Source organism: Taeniopygia guttata, chromosome 13 (genome assembly GCF_048771995.1).
Source record: "Taeniopygia guttata chromosome 13, bTaeGut7.mat, whole genome shotgun sequence".
Taxonomy (NCBI): Eukaryota; Metazoa; Chordata; class Aves; order Passeriformes; family Estrildidae; genus Taeniopygia; species Taeniopygia guttata.
In genome coordinates, this window is record NC_133038.1 from 3,549,474 (window position 1) to 3,569,781 (window position 20,308).

Consider the following 20,308-nt stretch of genomic DNA (forward strand, 5'->3'; position numbering starts at 1 on the left):
CACCTCTCCAAACGTGCCAGCCCTGAAGTGGCAGCAGGAAGGAGCAGCACTACTTTCCATTTCCAGAGCTGGTTTCATGCTGCCACCCACCCCGAGGCATGGACGTGGGCAGCAGATTAACCTGCCACAGACAGGACACAGCTGAAGTCTACAAAGTCGTATCCTCCCTGCAGCTCATGCCAAGACAGCTGGGGAAACTCCACAAGTGGAGAGTCAAGCATGCAGACAGTGCTCAGAACCTCAGTTTGCAGTCAGCCTTCCAGGGAACTACTTGTGTATCTTTGGAGTCTCCAGGAACAAACTGGTTCTCATCTGTAGGAAACCAAGAGTAGAAACTGTCCTCCCACAAGCCATGGCTGCCCAGGTGTTCCTGCTGATAGCAAATGTTTGACTCCAGGTGGATTTTAAATTGAAGTTCACCTGCAGGGACCTGTTTGGAAAAGTATTCCCTAATGTGCTTTTGTCTATGGGGATAAATGCACATTTCTGCTTAAAAACTAAGACTTTTCTGATCAAAGGAACTGGAACTTCTATACTACATAAAACATCACAAACCAAAATACACTTTTCCTATTATGAGCATGAAAAAAAAGAGAAACATTCCTACATAAACATGATAGAACAGACACTCAAGTCACATACTAAGCATTTTTCAGTGGTTTGGGAAAGAAAAGAAATACAAAATGTGAAGTTAATATTCCTACTGGAATGAGATGAAAGATATTATTGTACGCCCTACTTGAAACATCATAGTAATTTTCATCTGCCCTAATAAAAATAAATCAGCAGCTGATCTTCCATGCATTACAATTACCATTTCATGCAACAGTCACAATGCTTCTGAGATGCATTTGCCCTTTGGAACTCCTGCCACAAATAGAGCTGAATTTAGGGACTGCTGAGTGCAAAAATTTATAACACCAATTCTTTGAGGACATTGTGATGTAGGAAATGCAATGTGGATAGCTAGAAAAAAGCATCCAGAGAAAATCATCTGACCCTGAGTAAAGATTTTTGAGAGGAAAATAATTAGAATTGAACAACTTGAAAAAGAAAAAAATCATCTTGCATGGCACCAACTGTTGGGTGACCAGCAGAGAGAGCCCAGTTTGGAGCACACTCATCACCCAGACAGGAATTAATGAATTCCCAAGCAGCCCCCCCTGCCTGCAGCTCAGCCTCTTGCAAAGATGCTCATTTGCAGAGCATGACACAACTTGCTGTTAGACAGGAGAAGTTCAGTATTCATTAACCAAAAGAGCCCCCACTTTGTGCTGCTGCTGCCTGCAGTACAAATCACCCCCACATGGGTTTTATCAATCCTGTCACTCACTGTCCCAGGAACCTGAGCCTCAAATGCAGCGACACTCCCAGCCCTCAGCTGGGGCAGAGCCCAAAGCTGGGAACCTGCAACCACTCTTTGAGCAACTCAAACAGAAAATGCTGGAAACACAAAAGGTTTAATCTCAAATTTGCATATAGCAACTTATGCTCGCAATAGTTCACTGCTAAAAAAAGAGGCTACATGAAAAGGGAGAATTGAAATGGGCAGCTGCACGTTGGGAGATTTACTCCAAACCCTCCCAGGAAACCTCTGGAAGCCTGCAAGCACACGGTTTTCTTTTACAACCCAGGACAGTAATACATTCAACTGCGCTAAAGCAGAAGTGTCAGGCACAGAGATTTAAGGAGATAATACAGTGAAGGCTCAGGGACTAAATAAAATCATAAAAAGATGCAGGCAAAAGCTGCTTCTTGCTTGCTTGTTACTACCAGTTGTCCCTGTTGCATTGGATGGGGAAGGCAGAGCACAACAGGAGGGGTGGCTGGGGTAACCTCCTCCTTGGCTGCCCAAATCCAAACCCAGCTTGTCCCTGAGCACCCCTGGTCTTCTGGCTCAAAAAACCAACTCTGGTCACCAATGCAAACATCTGCACCCAGCAGAATGGGGCACCAGGTATACAGGGGTGTAATCTGCTCCATCCAGCACTGTCAGGTAGAGATCTACATTGCTTTACAGCTTGACCACAGCCTTGGATTCTGCTGTGTCTGCTGAGCTCTGCAGCACGTCTTGGAAACACACAGATTATCCAAGAAGCTCAGTAAAACACGGCTAAGAAATGCCAAGGTATAGTAGAGACCCAACAGCACATAAACTGTCAAAAAAAAAAAAAAAAAACCAAAACACCAAAAAAACCAAAACAAAACAAAAAATCCCCCCAAAAAACCCTGAAACAACCAGCCTGCTTTCAAATTTCTGGAAGCCATGCAAGAAAGATCTTCATGGCCACCAGTTACAGGCTTGGTGCCTGTAACTTGGTCCCACAGGTCACTCTGGGAAAACCCAGCAAACTGGAAAGCCCCACAGCCATCCCCGTTCCAGCAGCTGCCCCAGCGCTGGGGACACCTGGGCACACACACCTGCCTCTGCTGGAATCCTGGAAATGCTCCCTGCAGGACACTGCTCGGCCAAATAGGTTTGTCACGGTCTTCCAAATAACTCACATGAATGTCTTTCATTTTTCAAGCGGTGCCATGAAACATGGGGCTGCACATGCCACAGACACTGACATATTTCACTAATACAATCCAGCAGCAGCATATGAGGAGTATTTATACAGGTCTTTATTATTTTTTATGAAAGGTAAAAGACCCTCTTGGAGACGTGGTGACTTGTGTTGACAGCATCTTTGTTTTTAGAAAAAAAAAAACCAATAGGGGAGGGTTGGAGGATTTGCAAGTCTAACCCATGGGTACAAATTCCTCCAGTCCTGTTACAGGGAAAAACCCAAGCACTCTCTTCTTCCCCTTTTTTTACTGTCATTCATCTTACAAGCTGGTCTTATTAATCTTGTTACTCAACACAGTAATTAGTAGAAATAAAAAGATATATATAAATAAAATTCAGGCATTGACTCTAATTAAGTCTACTTAAGTGTTATTTTACTAGTTCGGGTGGAGCAATTTTGTCATGATTGAAATGTTGAGGAACAATTAAGTAGAATGCAGCATTAATTCCTTCCTGATCTCCTGACAAAAGCCAATAAACATTCAAACTTGTGTGAGAGAAACCAAAACTAATTAGAGCAATGTGACACTGCACATTGCCTCACCAGGTGAAAAGCCAAGCTGGGATGGTATGGAAACCTCAAGTCTTTGCACTGGAGCTTTAACTGGTGCCAGCAGTAATGCTCTGGGGCAGGGAGCAGTGCCAGCTCTGTGTGGGGTTTGTTTGCCCTCCCCAGGAAGGACAAAGGCACAGTGTGGCACAAAGGATGTGAGACGCACAACTTGTGGGACCAGTCTGGCTGTTAGGGTGCCAACACTTAACTCTTGTGCTCTGAACCATCACACTGCAGCCACTGGACGAGTCTCAGAATCTCACTGTCCCTGTTTCTATCACAGATAAAACCAGCCTGTCTCCAACATGGAAGGACTTTGATAAATGCAGCAATTATCACCAGACACTACTACCAGAAAACTCTGCAAATCAAGCCCCTGGAATCTGATTAAATTAAATCAATGAGAATTATACCATTAATTCATCAGAAAGCTCAAAACTAATAGGAAATTGTTTCTATTGACTGCAAACTCCTTCAATGGAGCTGCCTGGCGGTGCCCCCGCTATGGAACTGCCCAGCTGCACCTCGGCTGCTCCATTTGTCATCTCAATGCACCATTTGTTCCCCCAAACACAGATCAGCTTACACAAAGCAGTTGTCATGCTTCTTCCAGTCCCTACCATCTCAAGCACTTTGCACATTCCCCTCCACACGTGCTCATAAAAATCACTTGCCACAAGAGCTTTTAAATGGGGCTTATCAAAACATCAAGATGGAAGGTGTGCAGGAGAGAACCTCTAGTTTCTTGTGCTCTTTACTGAAACACCCAAACACACAGCCTGGTACCAACAGGCTTTTCTTTCACAACATACCCCTAAGATGTGGCTGTAAAGAAGAATCCTGATGGGAGGGAAGGGAGACACAACAACCTTATAAGGAAACTTCACACATATAAAAGCCTACCAAAAAGTAAAACCTGGATACCTGCAACAGAAACCATCAGGAAGTGATTTAAGGCAATTTGGAAATATCGTTTCAGTGGCTGGTTGAACACCTTTAGAATACAAATATTCAGCAGTCTATTTACAGTTCAAGGGAAAAGGTTTCCACTTCTCCCAGCCCATGGCAGGGCAAAGCCTATTCTCAGTGAGGAACATAAATTTTGAGCAACTCCGACATGAAGAAGCCATTGGCTTTATCTCAATTTAACTGATTTCAGGAAACTTAAGCAATACTCAAGACAAGAGCTCTCAATCTCAAAGTCACTCAAGCCCTGCTAGACCTGCAATTGTGTAGACAGCAATTGCTGATTTATTTGACTGCAAAGTGCTGTGGATCAAGCCTTAGTATTTGCTAATATCTCTCCTGGAATTGGCCCTTAATGGCCCGATTCAACTACTATTAGTGAGAAAGGGACAATGCCCATTTCCTTCAACAGAGTTGGATGAAGTTGTATCAGCAGCTGAACTGGAAAAATAAAACATTTGAACCAATTAGTTTTACTGCTAAGATATGTAACACACATTTTATCTGATATGAAAAATTCAAATCTAGGGCTAAACCAAAGAAATTATAGTACAGTTTCCAGATTAAAAAGAAAGGTGTTGAGAAGTGGAAATCCACCTCTCAATCCCTTGGGTGCAATTCAGAAGTAACCCTGGCGAAACCAGGGCAGCTCCAGGAACATAAATACGAAGTGACAGGGAAATCCAGCCTACTATTCACATCACATATTCCATGGTTCTTTCTATTTCACAGTAATACACCAAGTTAAGCTGCTTATTAGATGGGCACATTCTCCTAACCGCAGCCAGGCTTGTATGTTATGTTGGGCTTGCCATCAGTACTGACCGCCCTTTAATCCTAATTCTGCTGTCATTTGTGGTTCCACCTCAGAAGATCCTTGCTTTAATACACAAATGGGATCGTTGTTAGCACTACTGCAGCCCAGAAGAGGAGCATGTAAGTAATGCCACAAGAGGACTCGCAGGAACCATCCCTATTTATACAACCCTCCTGCACAACAATGTATACAATCCTAACAATCTATACTTTCAAATACTTCTGTTGGCCACAGCACATCCACTGGCAAATAACGACCTTCTTAAAATGACCTGATAGCAGCTAATAACTGCCACAAAGCATAAAAAGTCTGTGGTACAGAACGTCTTTTATGGAATGAAAAAAAAAAAAACAACCCAAATTTTTATTAGCAGAATCACTAATGGACACAGAGTCCTCATGTGATTCATTTACTTTTAGGAAATGCCTGGTATCGGATAATGAAATTATCTCACAAAACAAAAACAACCCCCAGAACAGCACTTTCAAAAAGCACTCTGCAGTTTGGCAGCTCGTGAATGAAACACTCTGTAGGTGTTTGTGTACATTTATAATTTACTACACCACATTAAGAAATAAGACAACTGCAAACAATAAGCTGCTGCTCTGCCAGCTGTGTACACTGTGCAATGATACCTTCCACCAGGGCTCAGCCAGCCTCACTTCCAACCTTCCAGTTGGGAGAAAGACAGAAGGATCCAAAGGACCCCAATCAGTTCCAGCAACTGAGTAACAAATGGCAGCAACTCTGCCTTCATAAAGTTCTGAAGCAATACACACTGAAATGCTGTATAGTGTTGGACATGCCAGGAGCAGAAGCACAAATCCCTCCCCTGACAGAGAGCATCACACCTGCTCCAGACCTTGCTTTGATCCTGCAGCCAAAACTTGTATAAAATCACTGCTAATCTCACACAGAGGAGATATCAGTATCTGGCAGCTCACGTAGGACCAGGTTCAGCCCTTCTGGAACAAAGCACCAAACTCAGCCAGTCAGACACCCAGCTTTACACATGTTCCCAGCTCAGAGAGAAATCTCCAGGTGCAGTTTTCAGCACGTAATTGATCCTACAAAACACAGCAAGGCAATCTTTTCATTACGTCCTCACCAGGAGAAGACTCCATGTAACTGCACAGAAGCGCCTCACAGGATATTTTCTGTAACACTTTCACCTGCTCTTGATCTTCCTACCTGAATTTCTCTATTGAACCCACTGTTTGCAGTTGCACCTGTAACCCTGGTGAATTATTCCATGCTGGTTGAATCATAAGTGACCCATGTAACCGTAACCCCAAACTCTTTCTGCACCCGGATAGGGAGGGTCTGAAACTGAAACTGCAGAGTTTCAGTTCCATGAACAAGTTGTCAGATTTGAATGAAGCAATGGAAAATACTGAAGACCTCAACAGTCATCTTTTCTCTCTGCAGACCCACTGATTACACTGAGCATCTTGTCTGTGCTCCAGTTTCAGTACAGCTCCTGGCAGCAATCCAGGGAGAGCCATGGATCCCTGATGCTTTCAGAGGGCATCTCCTCCAGTCCACAGGGCACAGCAGGGGATTGTCTGAAGACATTCCTTGCCCAGCTTCCACACCCCTGCACGATCTCCATTCCTACACCCTGTCCTGAGCTCCAGCCCTGCAGAAAGCATCAGACCTTTTGACAGCACCCATGTGGAACATCCCAACTTCCTGCACTTGTGGCTTTCTTTTCTATTTGTTTTTAAGCTGTGGAAGGTAGGTGGAATGTAATCCCCAAGCCAGGTGACCAGGCTGAAAATGCTGTAGGATGTTTATACACATGCATTGGAACAGCCTACATGTACACATTCCAAACAGCTGTAATCAGGAAATGAGCCATGAAATGTGTAAGCAGCAGCACATTAATAATCTGTTTTATAGCTTAAATTAGAATCTTTGGAATTTCACAGCCAGACACTTTTAAATAGGTCAAAAATGCAGTAATCACACTTAATGATCACACTGTGATGTGCACCGCATCAGAGCTGGGAGTGAGGAAACCTGAGCAGAATGGATATGAACTACTGGCATGCTCAAAAAAGCATTTAACGAACCTCAAGAACAAAACACACAACTCAGGCACCAAGTTTTTTATCTTTTGATCCTGCTCATCAGAAATGAGGTGTGAGATTTCATGTGATCAGACAACAAATGCTGATCTCTGTATTTTCATTTTAGTTAGCACTGCAGATTAGCAAAGGATTTGACCACTTACAAGTAGTGAGAATTTAGTGATGTTAACAAAGCCTTTCCCAGCTGAGAAACACGATTTGCAAACATACCTGCCCACGCACATGTCACCCCCAGAGCACAGACTTAAAACACATTCCTGAGTATAAGCATTTGGGTTTCTTTTAAAGAAAAGAACAGGAATCCACAGATCAATCTCAGTAATCTTTTAGTCTCCAAACCAGGGAAACCCTTCACAATTTTGCTAAATTTAGACACATGTTTACGTTCTCTCTATACCAACCTGATTTGAGGTACAATAAATCTGATGGAAAAACTGAATAAAGAGTGAGAATTTCAGAAAAAGATGCAGTCATTGATTAATTAATCCGGTCCTGTCAAGCTACTGAGGCATAACCAAAAAGGCATACTAGAAAAAAAAAATCAGCTATATTCTGTGAAAACAAAGTCAATGTTTGTCTACTGCAAAAGTACAAAGTCAGCAGGGGAGACTGCTTGGAAGCTTGGAAGAAAGCAGTAGAGAAATGTTTTTTTGGTTTCTTTTTTCCTCCAGTCAAACTGGGCTTCTTCTAAAAAACAAAGCAAAGCAAAGCAAAAGATGAAAGGCCTTCTCTTCTGAAGCCAAAGATGAAGAATACAAAGAATATTAATGACTAACAAGTCTGTCTGTAAATGCCATGAGCTTAGCTGTAGAAGGGACTAAAAGGAAGAACAGCACTGCTATTAACTAATAAGTTTCTGATCTAACAAGCAGTGATGAAGGCTGATTGGGTCATTTATGGAAGGGAATATTAGTTCAGAAGAACACAGGCTCCCTACAGAGGATAAAAGGAAAGAAGAAAAGATGCCATTATATACATGCAAAAGCTCAGGATGGCTCATTCACCCAGCACATAAAGGTAGTAAATTCCCAATTAGGGCTTGTCTGTCCTTCACATGTTTCTGTGCAGGTACAGCAGATGGCTGCCTTATGGAAAACCTGAGAATCGGTGCAAATTCGTCACCAGTCTTATATTACAGAACAGTGGATTTTGATGAATTGCATTTCCTAAAGGAAAAATTCAATAAACACAGAACCTTGCCTTTGTCACAGCAAGTGTCCTGGAATCCTGCAGTGGTCCAGGAGGGTCTCATGGACCAGGGGCAAGGGAGGGAGTCAGGCACTGGCCTCTCACCACTGAACAGGCACAGTGAGACCAGTGCAAAGCCTGTCCTTCTGTGCTCAAAGTTTGCCCATTCTCTTTCAAGACATTCTTCTAATGTAAGCAAGTGAAACACAATAAAACCAGGAAGATGAAAAACAACCACCTCGGAGTCAAAAGTGACTCCGCCAAGTTCCGATTTGGAAACTGATTCATTTGCCAGCTCATAGGCACACACACCTAGTGTGTCTATATTTATATGCATGGACTCAGGCTCCCTGCTTGGTAGAGGCACTATGAGTATTTTTAAATCAGCAAGAAATCAAAAATCACTGTACTTAGAGAAGATGGAAAAATTCCCTTTTCTCTAAGCTCAGATTAGAGGACTGTTGACGCATCAGCTCTGCCTGTAGCATCCAGCAAGGCTGAGAGCCAGCACGGACACACAATTCACTCTGAGATTCCTTCCCTTAACAGGCCACTGCTCACTCCTGCAGACAGGCTGTATTTTGTATTGCAGCCTGATCCAGCAGCTGATATGAGAAGCTTCTGTGTCAGGATGGAAAACTGGGAAGCATCCTGGCAGTGTGAGAGATGGCAATGCTGGACCCAGCACTGCAGAGAGCCGTGCTGCTGCCTCTTCCAGGCTGGGAATTCAAAGCCCATGTTCAATGCCCGGCTTTGTCCATAACCCACAGTGGTCTCAGGAGATCACCAAACTCTCTCAGCATCCCCTTATGGAAAAGGGGGATAACAACATGTCTCAGCAGCATCACAAAGGTTTGTTAATGCTTTGTATGCACTTTGTAGATAAGCAACATCAAGACCGAAGTTAGCAGAGGGATTTGGGGCACAGACAGACATAAATCCAAAGTACTCATATCATATACTTCTTTCAGACAAGCACAGCAGCAGATCAGCTCCCTGCATTTAGTGGTTGTGAGCTCCATCCTCTCAACAGACTGAGCACTCTGCCTTTGATCCAAAAAATGAGTCCGTGGAGAATATTACACATGTTTAATGTTAATCTTGTGCTTAAATTCTCTGAATCTATAAAGAGAGTAAAAGAGAAAAGTGTTCCCCAGCTCCAAAACAAACATGAATTCCCAGAAGTTATATTTAGGACATGAGCAAACATTTGGCCAGCAAAGGAAAAGCCTTCAGTATACACCTGCTAAGCTTTTGCATCCCTCAGGAAACCTGCAGTTGGGAAAAGTGTCCAGAGTGAGTTTACTTAGATAAAACCTTTCTAAAATAACCAGCATGGTGATATTTGAAAGAAGCATCCCAGAGCATGTGACCTACTATTCTTACACACACAGAGAGCAGTCCTTGAGCAAGGAATTCAGAAAACAGAATATATTAAATTAATTAAGAAATTCACCACACAGATTTGAACTTCTGACTAGGAATTTATAGTTGCAAAAGAATGCATTCATTTATTAACTACCTGCTGTAAGAGAAGAGGCATTCCTCAGAGGACAGCACTGCTACCCACTCCTCATAATTTCCATATGCCTTCAGCAGCATCTAGAAAGCATCTTCTCATAACTGTGTCAGAAAGGAACAATACTGAGCAAAAGGAATGGAACCCCCTTAAAGCCTTGTTCATTTTCAGCTGCTCTCTCATCCTCACTATCTGAAGCATCTAACTCAATTTACATCCTGCTAAACTCCTGGGCTAGCTAATGGCTTGGGGCTACCAGTCTGCTAAATCAGCTGGCCAGAGAGTCCAGAGTCTCTGCTCTTGCACCAGCCCCACCCTGACCCGGTCATCCCGAGCCCTTTCCCGCAGATGGATCAGTTCTGTGGAGAGAGGACAGAGCTCCTGTGGTGCAGGTGAGCTCGGCAGAGCAAGAGCAGGGACTGCAGTGTGAGGATGCAGAGAGCCCCTCTCAGTCAGACACTCCTGCAGAGCAGAGCAGAGCTCCTCACAAGCACAGCAGCAGCCTGGCCACAGCCCCGGCCAGACGAGCATCTGCAGCATACACATAGAGCTGCCTTCCAGAGATGGATTTCAAAACCCTGCTAAACAAGCATGTATAGCAAAAAAACCCTCAGGCAACCAAAGGGCCACTGTGCAGAGCTTCATTGCTGTAGCAGACCCATAAACATTATCCAGCTTAGTCACAGCAACATCACGTTTTGCCAGCGATGTGAAAAGGACAAATCACTCTCTCACCAGCATAAATTTTCCAAGAAGTTAAATAAGGCTGCTAATTATTTCTAAGCATTTTTAAATAACCCTTAAATATTACTGTCCTCAAATTTTATTTTAAAATGCTATAAATATTTTCAACCAAACATCATTAGATAAAATTGACTTAATGGTAGAAAAGAACCATTTTCTTAAGTAAAGTCTTTTTGAGAAGCGTGTTGTAGTTTAACAGTACACAGCACTTTTACCTTAATAAACCAGAGGGAGCTGTACTAGTCACACCTTACAAATGGTTAACAAGGTGTTTATCTTCCTTGTTTGGCTGAATTAGAACTACACAAAATGCCCTGACTCAAAGGAAGCAGAACAAATCCCTACCTTCACCTGCCGTGGGGGATGGAATTAGAATGCTGGGTGAGGCTGTAAGAAGTCCGAGGGAAGTTAAGACACCACAAGGAATCCTGGTTATATTTCTCCACCTCTTTTGCAAGACATTTTCCTGTCCCAAGGTTTGCAGACACTACAAAACAACACAAAGTTCACTGCTGTTGCAGTTATCAGCATGATCTGACAGACCCCACCACTGGAGAAGCCCTCCGGAGAGGGCTGAAAGCCCCAGAGGACACCTCCATGACTTTTTTCACCAATTTCCTGGAGGAGGAAGCACTGTCTCCTATGATGGGGTAAGCTACCAGGCATAACTCCAAGCCTGTGCATCTCTCACAATAAGCCCAGACCTCTCAGACATCTCTGGTGCCTTTGCTTTGTTCAGAGCCTCCAGGCACTTTCCCCTTGCTGGAGCTTTGACTCTTCCTTTGCTCTACCACTTTTTCATTGAAGTACACAAAGAGCCAGAGTGCAACAAAGAAATGCACTCCCCATCCTCACTCCTGTACCAAGTCATCCCCCCCATCCCTCAAAGGCAGCCCACCCCTTCTCCCATCCCTAACAAAACAGTGAGATTAAAAGAGTCCTGGGAAACAGCACCAGCAAGGGGCATCTCTCAGTGCTCAGAAGGGCAGACACACCTCCAGGAACGAGCTGCCACTGGCTGCACCACAGAGCACAGGTATCCCATAGCAAGAGCTGAACCTGAGCAAGGACCTTTTCAGCTACAGTGGCTTGAGAACAAGAATTAAATTGCAGCCTAATTTCCTCCTGATCTACACCTCTAACTCCTTAGTGACTCCTATTAAGCCAATCCCCAATTCTAGTATCATTCTGGGCATTTGCCTTAAATAAGGAGCCCAGGAAGGCACTAAAACAATAACTATCTTTTTATCTGGAAAATACATGCCCAGGAAACTTCTCCTGTGGAATACAAATATCAGTATTTTAGGTGTCAGTAACATCATATGATGTGCCATCACCACCCTACTCAACACATGAGCGGAGACCATCAAGTCTAGAGAATACAATCAAAGCATAAATGGTTCCTCCTCTGCACTTCTCTTTTTCCTCGTCATCTCCCAGTGTTTGATGCTGTGCCAGAGGGAACAGTGCCCAGCGTGGGTCCTCAAGCAGCCACCAAAACACCCAAGGCTATGCAATGTCACCCAGGAATACCGTGGGCATGCATTAAAGCCACCACGGGCTGAGGAGGTCTGTGCAGCTGCTCCCCTGTCCTGCTAATTGGGTACTGTGGACACGCTCACGCCGTAAGCACATCTTTGACATAACACAGCATGACAATTTTTCCAGAGTCACAGAAATGCAGAGCATACAAATAAACCTGAATGCTGAAACCATTTCATTGTTCATAAGAATATGCACGCTGCACCTGTTACGACCAAGGGCACTGTCTATGCTCTGAAGCTGATTATTTCAGCCCCAACAAGCCTGTCTTAGAGGACTGTTAAACTCCAGGAGTTAATAAAGCACAACAAAATTATTTTGCAAAAACAAATCATTACCGAATATACAGGGAGAAATCTTTAAATGTAAGATAAATAAAACAATCCTCAAACTGACATTCTCCTCTCAGCTTCTCACAGACGCTGGTCAATTTAACCCAAATTTAACCGAAACAAAATAACTCTAAAATCGATACCGGTAAAGTCCTACCCTGAAACAAATGTTCGGGAGCCCAACTGCAACCCCAGCCCGGGACTCCCGGCAGAGGAGGGCAGGACGAGCGGGGCGCGCTCTCCAAGCCCCGTCCCGGCGGAGGGAGCAGCTCCGCAGCCCCGGGGGGAGCCGGACCGCCGCAGGGAGCAGGTGGCACAGCCGGTCCCGCAGCCCAGCCCCGGCGCCGCCGCCAGCCGGGGGGCCCCGCAGGCGTGGGGAGCCGGCACGGAGGGGATTTTTCGGCGGGGAGAGGAGCCGGAGGAGCGGCAGCGCGGCTGCGGCAGCGCGGTGCGGGCAGGGCGCGGCGGAGGGACGGGAGCGGCACTCACCGAGCTACGCGCGGCTGCGGCTGCTGCCCCCGCTGCCGTCCATGCGGGCGGCGGGGGGACGGGAGCCCGCTGCGGGCCACAGCCGCCCCGCGATCCGCCGCATCTGCCCGGCGCCGCCGCCGCGGAGGAGGAGGATGAGGAGAAGGAGGAGGAGGAGGAAGAGCGGAGCGCGCCGCCCCGGAGCCCCGCACAGCCCGGCCGCAGAGCGCCGCCTGCCCGCCGCGCCGGGATGGGATGGGGAGGGTTGGGATGGGATGGAATGGGATGGGCTCCCGGCGGGCGCGGGGGGACCCGGCCGCGGGGGCAGGTGCAGCCGCCCGGGGCGGGGGGCGGCGCGGAGCCGGAGCCGGGCGCGGCCCCGGGGCGGCGCAGCTGCCGGAGCGGAGCTGGCGGCGGCTGTGCGCGGAACGGGGGCGAGGAGCGGCTGGAAGCGCCTGTGTGTAACGTGGCCAGGCGCGAATCCGCCCCGCGAGGGCTTTTAATGAAGTACAGATGTTCCCTAATATAATTATATCGTCCTCTCCCCGATAATTGCCTTTGGCAGCCGCGCTGATCGAATCCCCCCGCGCGGCTGCCGTGCGCTCCCCCCGCCGGCTCCGCAGCGCCGGGGCCGCCCCCGACACCGCGCCCGGGCACTGCCCTGGGGACCCCGCATGGCCAGGGCCCTGCTCCCGAGAACCCGCGTTCAGACACCTGCGATTCTTTAGTCTCACAGCAGGTGAAGATGACAGACAATGCTTATTTACTTTCTTCAAGTGTGTGTCCTCAGCGAGCATGGGCTTAACTGGGCTGGCCGTAGCCAGAGAGGATGAAACACCGTGGTTGTAGGATGAAAAGGTGATTACACACACTGGGGAAGGAAGGAGCTAGTTGTTGAACAGGAGCTCGGCAGCAGAGGATGTCCTGGCCGGCTGAGCAGGACCAGCACCCCCTGTGCAGCTCCCTCGCTGTACCTGTGCTCTCAAGGGGCCAGGTGAGCTGCAGATGGTTAAAACACCCTGGTTCTCCCCAGCTTGGCTTGTCTTTAGGGAAATTGCCAATGAGGACACGCTAATACAAGTCAGATGTGTGGGCGTTTTATGCATCTATGTGAGGAAAATGGATCAAGCCCACAAATTCATCTTGCAGAGGACAAGCAGCCAACACAAGGTAATGATTTCTAGTCCCTACAGGCCCCAGACCACACTGCTTTCACCCGATGACTCAAAGCTGAAACCCAGCCATGCCATTCCTGCTGACACCTGGACACTACAAGGTGTGTAAATACTTCAGATAAGCAGGATTAGGGAATTCTTTTAGCCCAGGGTTGCAGAGGGGAGCTGCAGACAGCCGACACATCTGTACTTCTGTCAGCTCGGGCAGTGTCTAAGAGGATGGGCAGTCCTGCTTGTTAACACAAAGTGCAGGGTGGAAGTCAGCTCCCCCATCCCCAAAAGAGATTCTGTCCTGCCCAGTCCAGGGTCTTAACCAGCTCCTATCAATTTAAGTGAAGGCAAAAGACTACAGTTCTTTCAAGCAATTACAAACTTCTCAGCCTGAGCCCACGATAGTCATGCTGCCATTTTATATTTACCAGTGGTACCTAGGTGACACCTGTGAACAGAGAAGCATTTTGCACCTATGGAAAGGGTAAAGGGGTGTCTCTGTGCAGAGTCTGGAGCTACATCAGTGTTAATTCTGGTCTCAGCATGAGGAGCTCTGCCTTTGCCTCAGCAGGAACAGTAAAATTGTTTTCACAAGAAAATCTGTGCTCTGCAGATTTCTGAGGGACCAAAACAGACAGAGGGTTTCACAAGCTGGGCAGGACATGGAGCATCCTTGGTTTGCCTTCAGCTGGGCCTCTTTGGGGTTTTGCTCATCCTGGAATACACCCATGGCTGCTCAGGAGACAGAGAATCCAACACAATCACAGAGATATAAGTGATGCTGGTCTTCCAGACACTATTTTTGATGTCTGCTGTTTGTTCTTGATTCAGTTCTGTCCCAGAGGTGAAGGCACGGGGAAGGTGTAGTGTCAGAGGCAGCAGTGTGTGTTCCCCAAGAGCAGATGCTTCTGCAGAGGATGCCTTAGGAGGCCAGATGGGGACAAAGAAACTAAGACTATCTTTTCCTCCATTTTCCCTTCAGCTATAGTAGAATCTTTTCTTAGAAGGATATAAATATAGAAGAGGTGAGGGAAGCACAAAAGCAATACAACCTGGAACAACATGACTCGAAACAGAGGACAAGCAACCTGACAGACTGACTCTGCAATTTCTCTTTCAAGCTCTTTTCTTTAAATGTTTTTTTTTTTTTTTTCATTTTAAAAAACCAGTCCATCATAATTACAAGCTCTCACTTAGACTTCCCAATCTTCCTTTAACACCAACACAGAAATTACTTCACAGAAAACTACCTAGTTTAGTTTTTCCTCAAGGGCAGATGCAGGAGAGCATTCACCTTAGCAGAGGAGCTCTCCAGTGAAGGTACAAGCAAACTCCCACACTTACCTTATCCTTGCTTTTCTTATGCTTCATGGCTGACCTCTCAGCAGGAGCTTTCTGCTGCCCCCAGTTCTACAGATACTTTCCAGCTCTCTCTCACTGACTGAGTTTCTCTGCAGTGTTTCCAGGTGTTAAGCTGATAAGTGTGTGATTTCCAAGGATCAACTCTGTTAAAGAGAGGAGGAACATTGGACTTATTTCTCTCTGACCTCTCTTATATTTCCTGTCCTCCACCCATTATTAAAGGTAGATGGTTCAAAGCTGGCTCCACCTTGTTCCTCGGATATTCCAGGGTAATCTTCTTCAGGCTTTGCCCTTTTCAGTGTACGTTTTGTTTCTGTGCCCCTCTGCAAATAGGTGGGTGTTGCTTCCTGAAAGCATCATGCTTGTATTTTCCTGGAAGCAGAAAACAGGGAAACTTACTGTAAAATTCAACCAGTAACAAGTCAATCATTGATTCTGTTCTTTATTTCATCCCATTTTTGGAATAAATGCTTTCTTAAAAGGAACAAGGTAACATAACTGTTTGATCATGAGCAAATAAGAACAATGCCTTTTCCCCCAGTACAAGGCACCTGTCCAACATTTTATTAACTTTGCTAATTGCATTAAGAATCCTGCAGTGCTGAACAGTCATCAGCTGCTAAATCCCAGATCACTCTAGTTGAGCTGGCTGTCAAATGAGAAAAAAAACCAAAAAACATTTTATACCCAGAGTAGTAACCAAATAATCATACAGTTCTGAATTCTGCTCAGCTCCTCGCAGCGATCATATTTTATGAACTACTGGAAGATGGTGTTAGGATTCACACAATAAATATGAGCTGTATGGGTGCTAGTGAGATTGATAATAGATCTCACATGTTCAGACATTTCTACAAACAAAAATTAGGTTTCTCTATGTGAATATTTTATGCAGATTTATATGCAGATAATTTGTACCTGCTCTTTCATTTTGTTACCTGTAGTATTACATGTGAACATAATAATAATAATAATCTAAATTTACATACACAAATTACTGGAAGGTCTGGATCTAGCAAACTGGGGAATAATTTCTGGCTGGAAACATTAGCAGTGTGATAACTATTTAGACAACTATATGAAATGAAATAAGCACTTGTCAAAGGAAAAATGCATTGTTATGAAATGGAGAATTGGTATAGTCTCAAATAAAAATGGAGCTTGTGAAAACGAGTTAATCAGAAATTCTCTCCTGCCACTCCCCTGCCTTACTGCTTTTTCTGTTTCTTTCCTCCTTTTGTCGGGGTGAAATCCTGCAGAGTAGAGAGCTGGGGAGGCAGAAGCAGCCAGACCATTGTGAAGATGTGGAAAAGCAGTAAATCCTGCTCACAGCAGAGGGTTGGCAGGATCCCTCAGTCCCGGCTGGTGGCTCTGCCTGCAGGGATCAAACATGCCTGTGCCAGAGGGGGACCTGCCCCACACACACAGGCGCTGCTGCTGCATTCACAGCACATTTGACATGGGAAATCTTCACCTTGATTTTGGTCCTGTTGGTAATCAAGACCTGAATTCTGCTCAGGAACTAACCAGAAAAGCAGCAAGGTTAGAGAGGACAGACAGGAGAAGCTGCAGCTGTCCTGCAGGCACTGTCAGGGAGTGGGTTCCAGCTGACCTGCTTCCATTTTTAAGAAGCACAAGAGCATTTCAACCATAGGTTTGTGAAAGTAATATTATTTCTGCCTTTCCTTAATTTTTTCACCAGGAAACCCATTCTACAGCCAACCAGAACAAAACTGTGTGGAACGAAGCAGGGACCAAAAAAAAGAGAAATTAAATAAAAAGACAACCAAGCTACTGCTAATCATATTAATTTATATATGTTGTTTATAATTAGTATTTTTAAGCATTCATTTTCTTTCTTCAATAAAGACCACATCTCTCCAGGACCCTCACCATGTCCGTTGTTTTTATGACAGGCAGTAGAGATAGGTACCAATTACCTGGCTCTTATTTAGTGAGTACTCCCAAGTACTTTGATGCAGCAGCATTGTAAATTCTCTGTAGCAGCTAATTGTCTCATTTTAATTCATTTTTAATGAGACACCTGGGAGAGTGAAGAAACATCACAAAAACCCCAGAATACCTTTGAATTGGTCTCCCAATCTTTCCCTTTTTCTGCCTTCCTACAAAAGGACTTTTTGGTACTAGCACATAAAGGTGCAGCTTCATCCAGCTGTGTGACAGCATTGCTGTCACATCACAACCTTCTCCCACAGGTGAGGGAGGATGGAGGTAGAATCTACAAAACACCATGGAAAAAGTCCAGAGAGAAGTCTCTGGTCTTCAGGTGTTCTACATCTTCATCGCTGCTGTCTCTCTAGACAGCTGAGCCACATCTCCTCTGCTGCCAGTAGGCTGCAGATGGAAGTGCAGGGTTCTGAAGGAAGGGTGGGGATCTCACAAATCATCATTGGCCATGCAGATGTGACTCTAAGATAAAAAAGTGGCAAAGAGGTATATTTTCTTCATCAGCTGCTGATTCACTGCATGCTTTTTTGTGAAATGAAAAATGTGTCCTCTCACAGTCACCAGCATGGTTTCCCCAGTTAAGAAATGTTCTCAGTTCTCACTCACATAGCTCACTGCTACACTCTGTGCTAACTTCAACATCCAGATTTTATTGACTCAACAAGGGAATCAACTCCAGTAAGACAGAACTGCCCAAAACTCTATCAGCAGTTTGGATTCAGCAAATCCCTGCCACAGCATCCGTGGTCTCTGCTGCTGTGGTGGCTGGAGGGAGAAGGAGCACACTCCAAGGCAGCCTTTAACCAAATCACATGAGAAGCTGCTAGATCAAAACCAGCACTGCAGATGGAGAAAGAGCACTGGACATTGAGAAATATATGTGGGATGTTGCCACTTTAATTAGAAAGGTACCTGTGGTGGCAGATTGATGATGTTTCCATGGAGGGATTTACCACAAACTGAAGGCGCACCCAGTGAGCTGTGTGGTTTCACTAAGACATTCCCCTCTCAATTTCAGTAATTAGCTGTGCTCTTTTGTTAGTGCTGGGATAATTTTTACCAGGTGAGGCCCATCAGCAGCCACAGGATGGTGTGGCTGTCCACAGCCACCACAGCAGTTCTCATCCTGGAGCAGAGTCCCATGGGCCAAAGTCTGGAGCACCTCGTGTGACTAAGCCCCATCCTTGCCCCACATTTTACCTGACATTCCTCATCTTTAGCTCTGACACCTTAATGAGGATCTGGCAAGTGGTCAGGGCTATGGGAAAGCCCACAAGTTTCAGCAGTAGCTGGAAAGCAGCTGTGGAGGCTGATTGTGTGGCTGAGGACTCCAGCCGGGCACAGCCAGCAGATGTGCCCCTCTGGTTAGTGCTGGCCTGCCCAGATGCCATAGCCTGCAGTCACTGACTGGTTTCAGCAAGAGAGAACTCTGGTCCAAGCTCAGTTCCTTTGATCTTTAACAGTATAATGACATTTCATACTATTAGTATGCCAAGCTGGCTGCTTCTTTTGTCTACATTTTAGCTGCTTTAATGCATAAAGGAGCCTTGCACATTTGGAGTACCGGGACAAGGGGCTTGTTGATTCCAGCAGAAGAGCTCTCAAGCCTTTGCCATGGGCATGGTGGAGTACCCAGCACAAACACTCCAGGGTTTTATCCTCCTCAGCTGCACAACTCCCCTTTCCTTTTGCTGCTTCTGGGAACTGGCTAAGGGTAAGGTGAGCTGGCCCCTTGCATAGAAGGCTGCCAAGCTGCTGAATTTGTTTGCAGCGAGGGACTGGGGGTCATGTTGTGACCATATGGTCAGGGAGAGCACCACTTTTGGGAATGAGCATTCATGTATTGAATCTGTTACAGGAAAAAAGCCCCTGAAAATCCCATAGCATTTAAGAACTCTTTGTTGATGAAGATTATTTTGACAAGAACTCCAGGAAACTTTCTTTCCCAGTGAAAACCCATTTTCAGGCTATTTTTGTTTTCACTTTATTTCATCTCCTTTTCTAAGATGGATTTTTTTTCACCACAGATGAGATCCCAATTTCTTTTCAGGCTTGGACAATGGTGCAGTTGAAGAGGGTGACAACAACAAGCTGCTTCTCAAACTATCACACAAAAGACTTCAGTCAGGATATTTACAATAAATACAGGCACCAAGTGTGAGGGCTCCCATTTCCTGGCAGCATTGCTGGACCAGTTTTTTCTCTGGAAGGAATCTATTACATCAGTGGCCTCGGGAATGTATATTGAGATGGTTTAATCAGAGTTGAAAATCACAGCACAGAAAGGGGCTTCAGTTCTCCTGGCTGGACACAACGTCCCCAATTTGGGAGTTGCTGAGGAATGTCTCTGATACCACACAGTCCTTAGTTCCTCTCTGTCCAGTGTTAAGTGGCTGGTGGCAGCACTATGGCCCTGATTCAGCACAGCACTGAAGCACATGCTAAACTTTAATTTATTCAATTAGGCTTAAATACATGCTTAGGGCTGAGGATATGCCACAATACCCACAGAGATCACAGTGCTGTTCAACAGGTAATTTGTTTTGGCCAGTGAATTCCTCTGTAGATAAAGGTTTTGTCAACTTTCCTGCGCTCCTGACTGTTGCTTGGATTTCCCTGCTGCCTTTATTCTCACATTGCCAGGCAGTCTTTCAGGACACACCACTTCCTCCTCATTATATATTCATACAACATTAAATACAAATAGGGCTGTAGTTTCTACAGCTCTTAAAACATCAATAATTACAACAGGAATGGATTTAAGCATGGGCTTTATTGTGCCCCTAAATGGAAGTTTATATTTAGAGGCCTTATCTTTCTTGTGTTTCCCTCCATGTGTGAAATGGGTCTTTACTCAAACCAGCTTGCTTTAGATCCCCACGAGGCAAAGTATCTGTGGGTGGAATGACATCTATTTGAAGGGAACAATATTATGTGAGGAGTAAAGATTAAAAGGTCTGGAAAACTTCTAAGACTCCAGCTGACATATTGAGTAATGCCAAGGCTGTGGCCAAGTTCCTC

General features: G+C 45.4%; 1 protein-coding gene across 5 annotated transcripts in view; it reads right to left on the minus strand.

Annotated features, from left to right (window-relative positions):
- RASGEF1C (RasGEF domain family member 1C) overlaps nt 1-13,100 on the minus strand; it is a 70,959-nt gene extending 57,859 nt beyond the window's left edge. Inside the window, exons 1-3 of one of the 5 annotated variants that reach the window (XM_072935112.1) lie at nt 12,813-13,100; nt 10,795-10,936; nt 9,709-9,809 (exon numbers count right to left, since the gene is read on the minus strand). In XM_072935112.1, coding sequence (XP_072791213.1) covers nt 9,709-9,729 — 21 coding nt within the window. In that variant the 5' untranslated portion in view covers nt 9,730-9,809; nt 10,795-10,936; nt 12,813-13,100. The remainder of the gene's footprint in view (nt 1-9,708; nt 9,810-10,794; nt 10,937-12,812) is intronic. The other 4 variants (XM_030283623.4, XM_072935113.1, XM_072935114.1 and 1 more) reach the window with 4 other exon arrangements.
- Nucleotides 13,101-20,308: the final 7,208 nt, after the last annotated feature.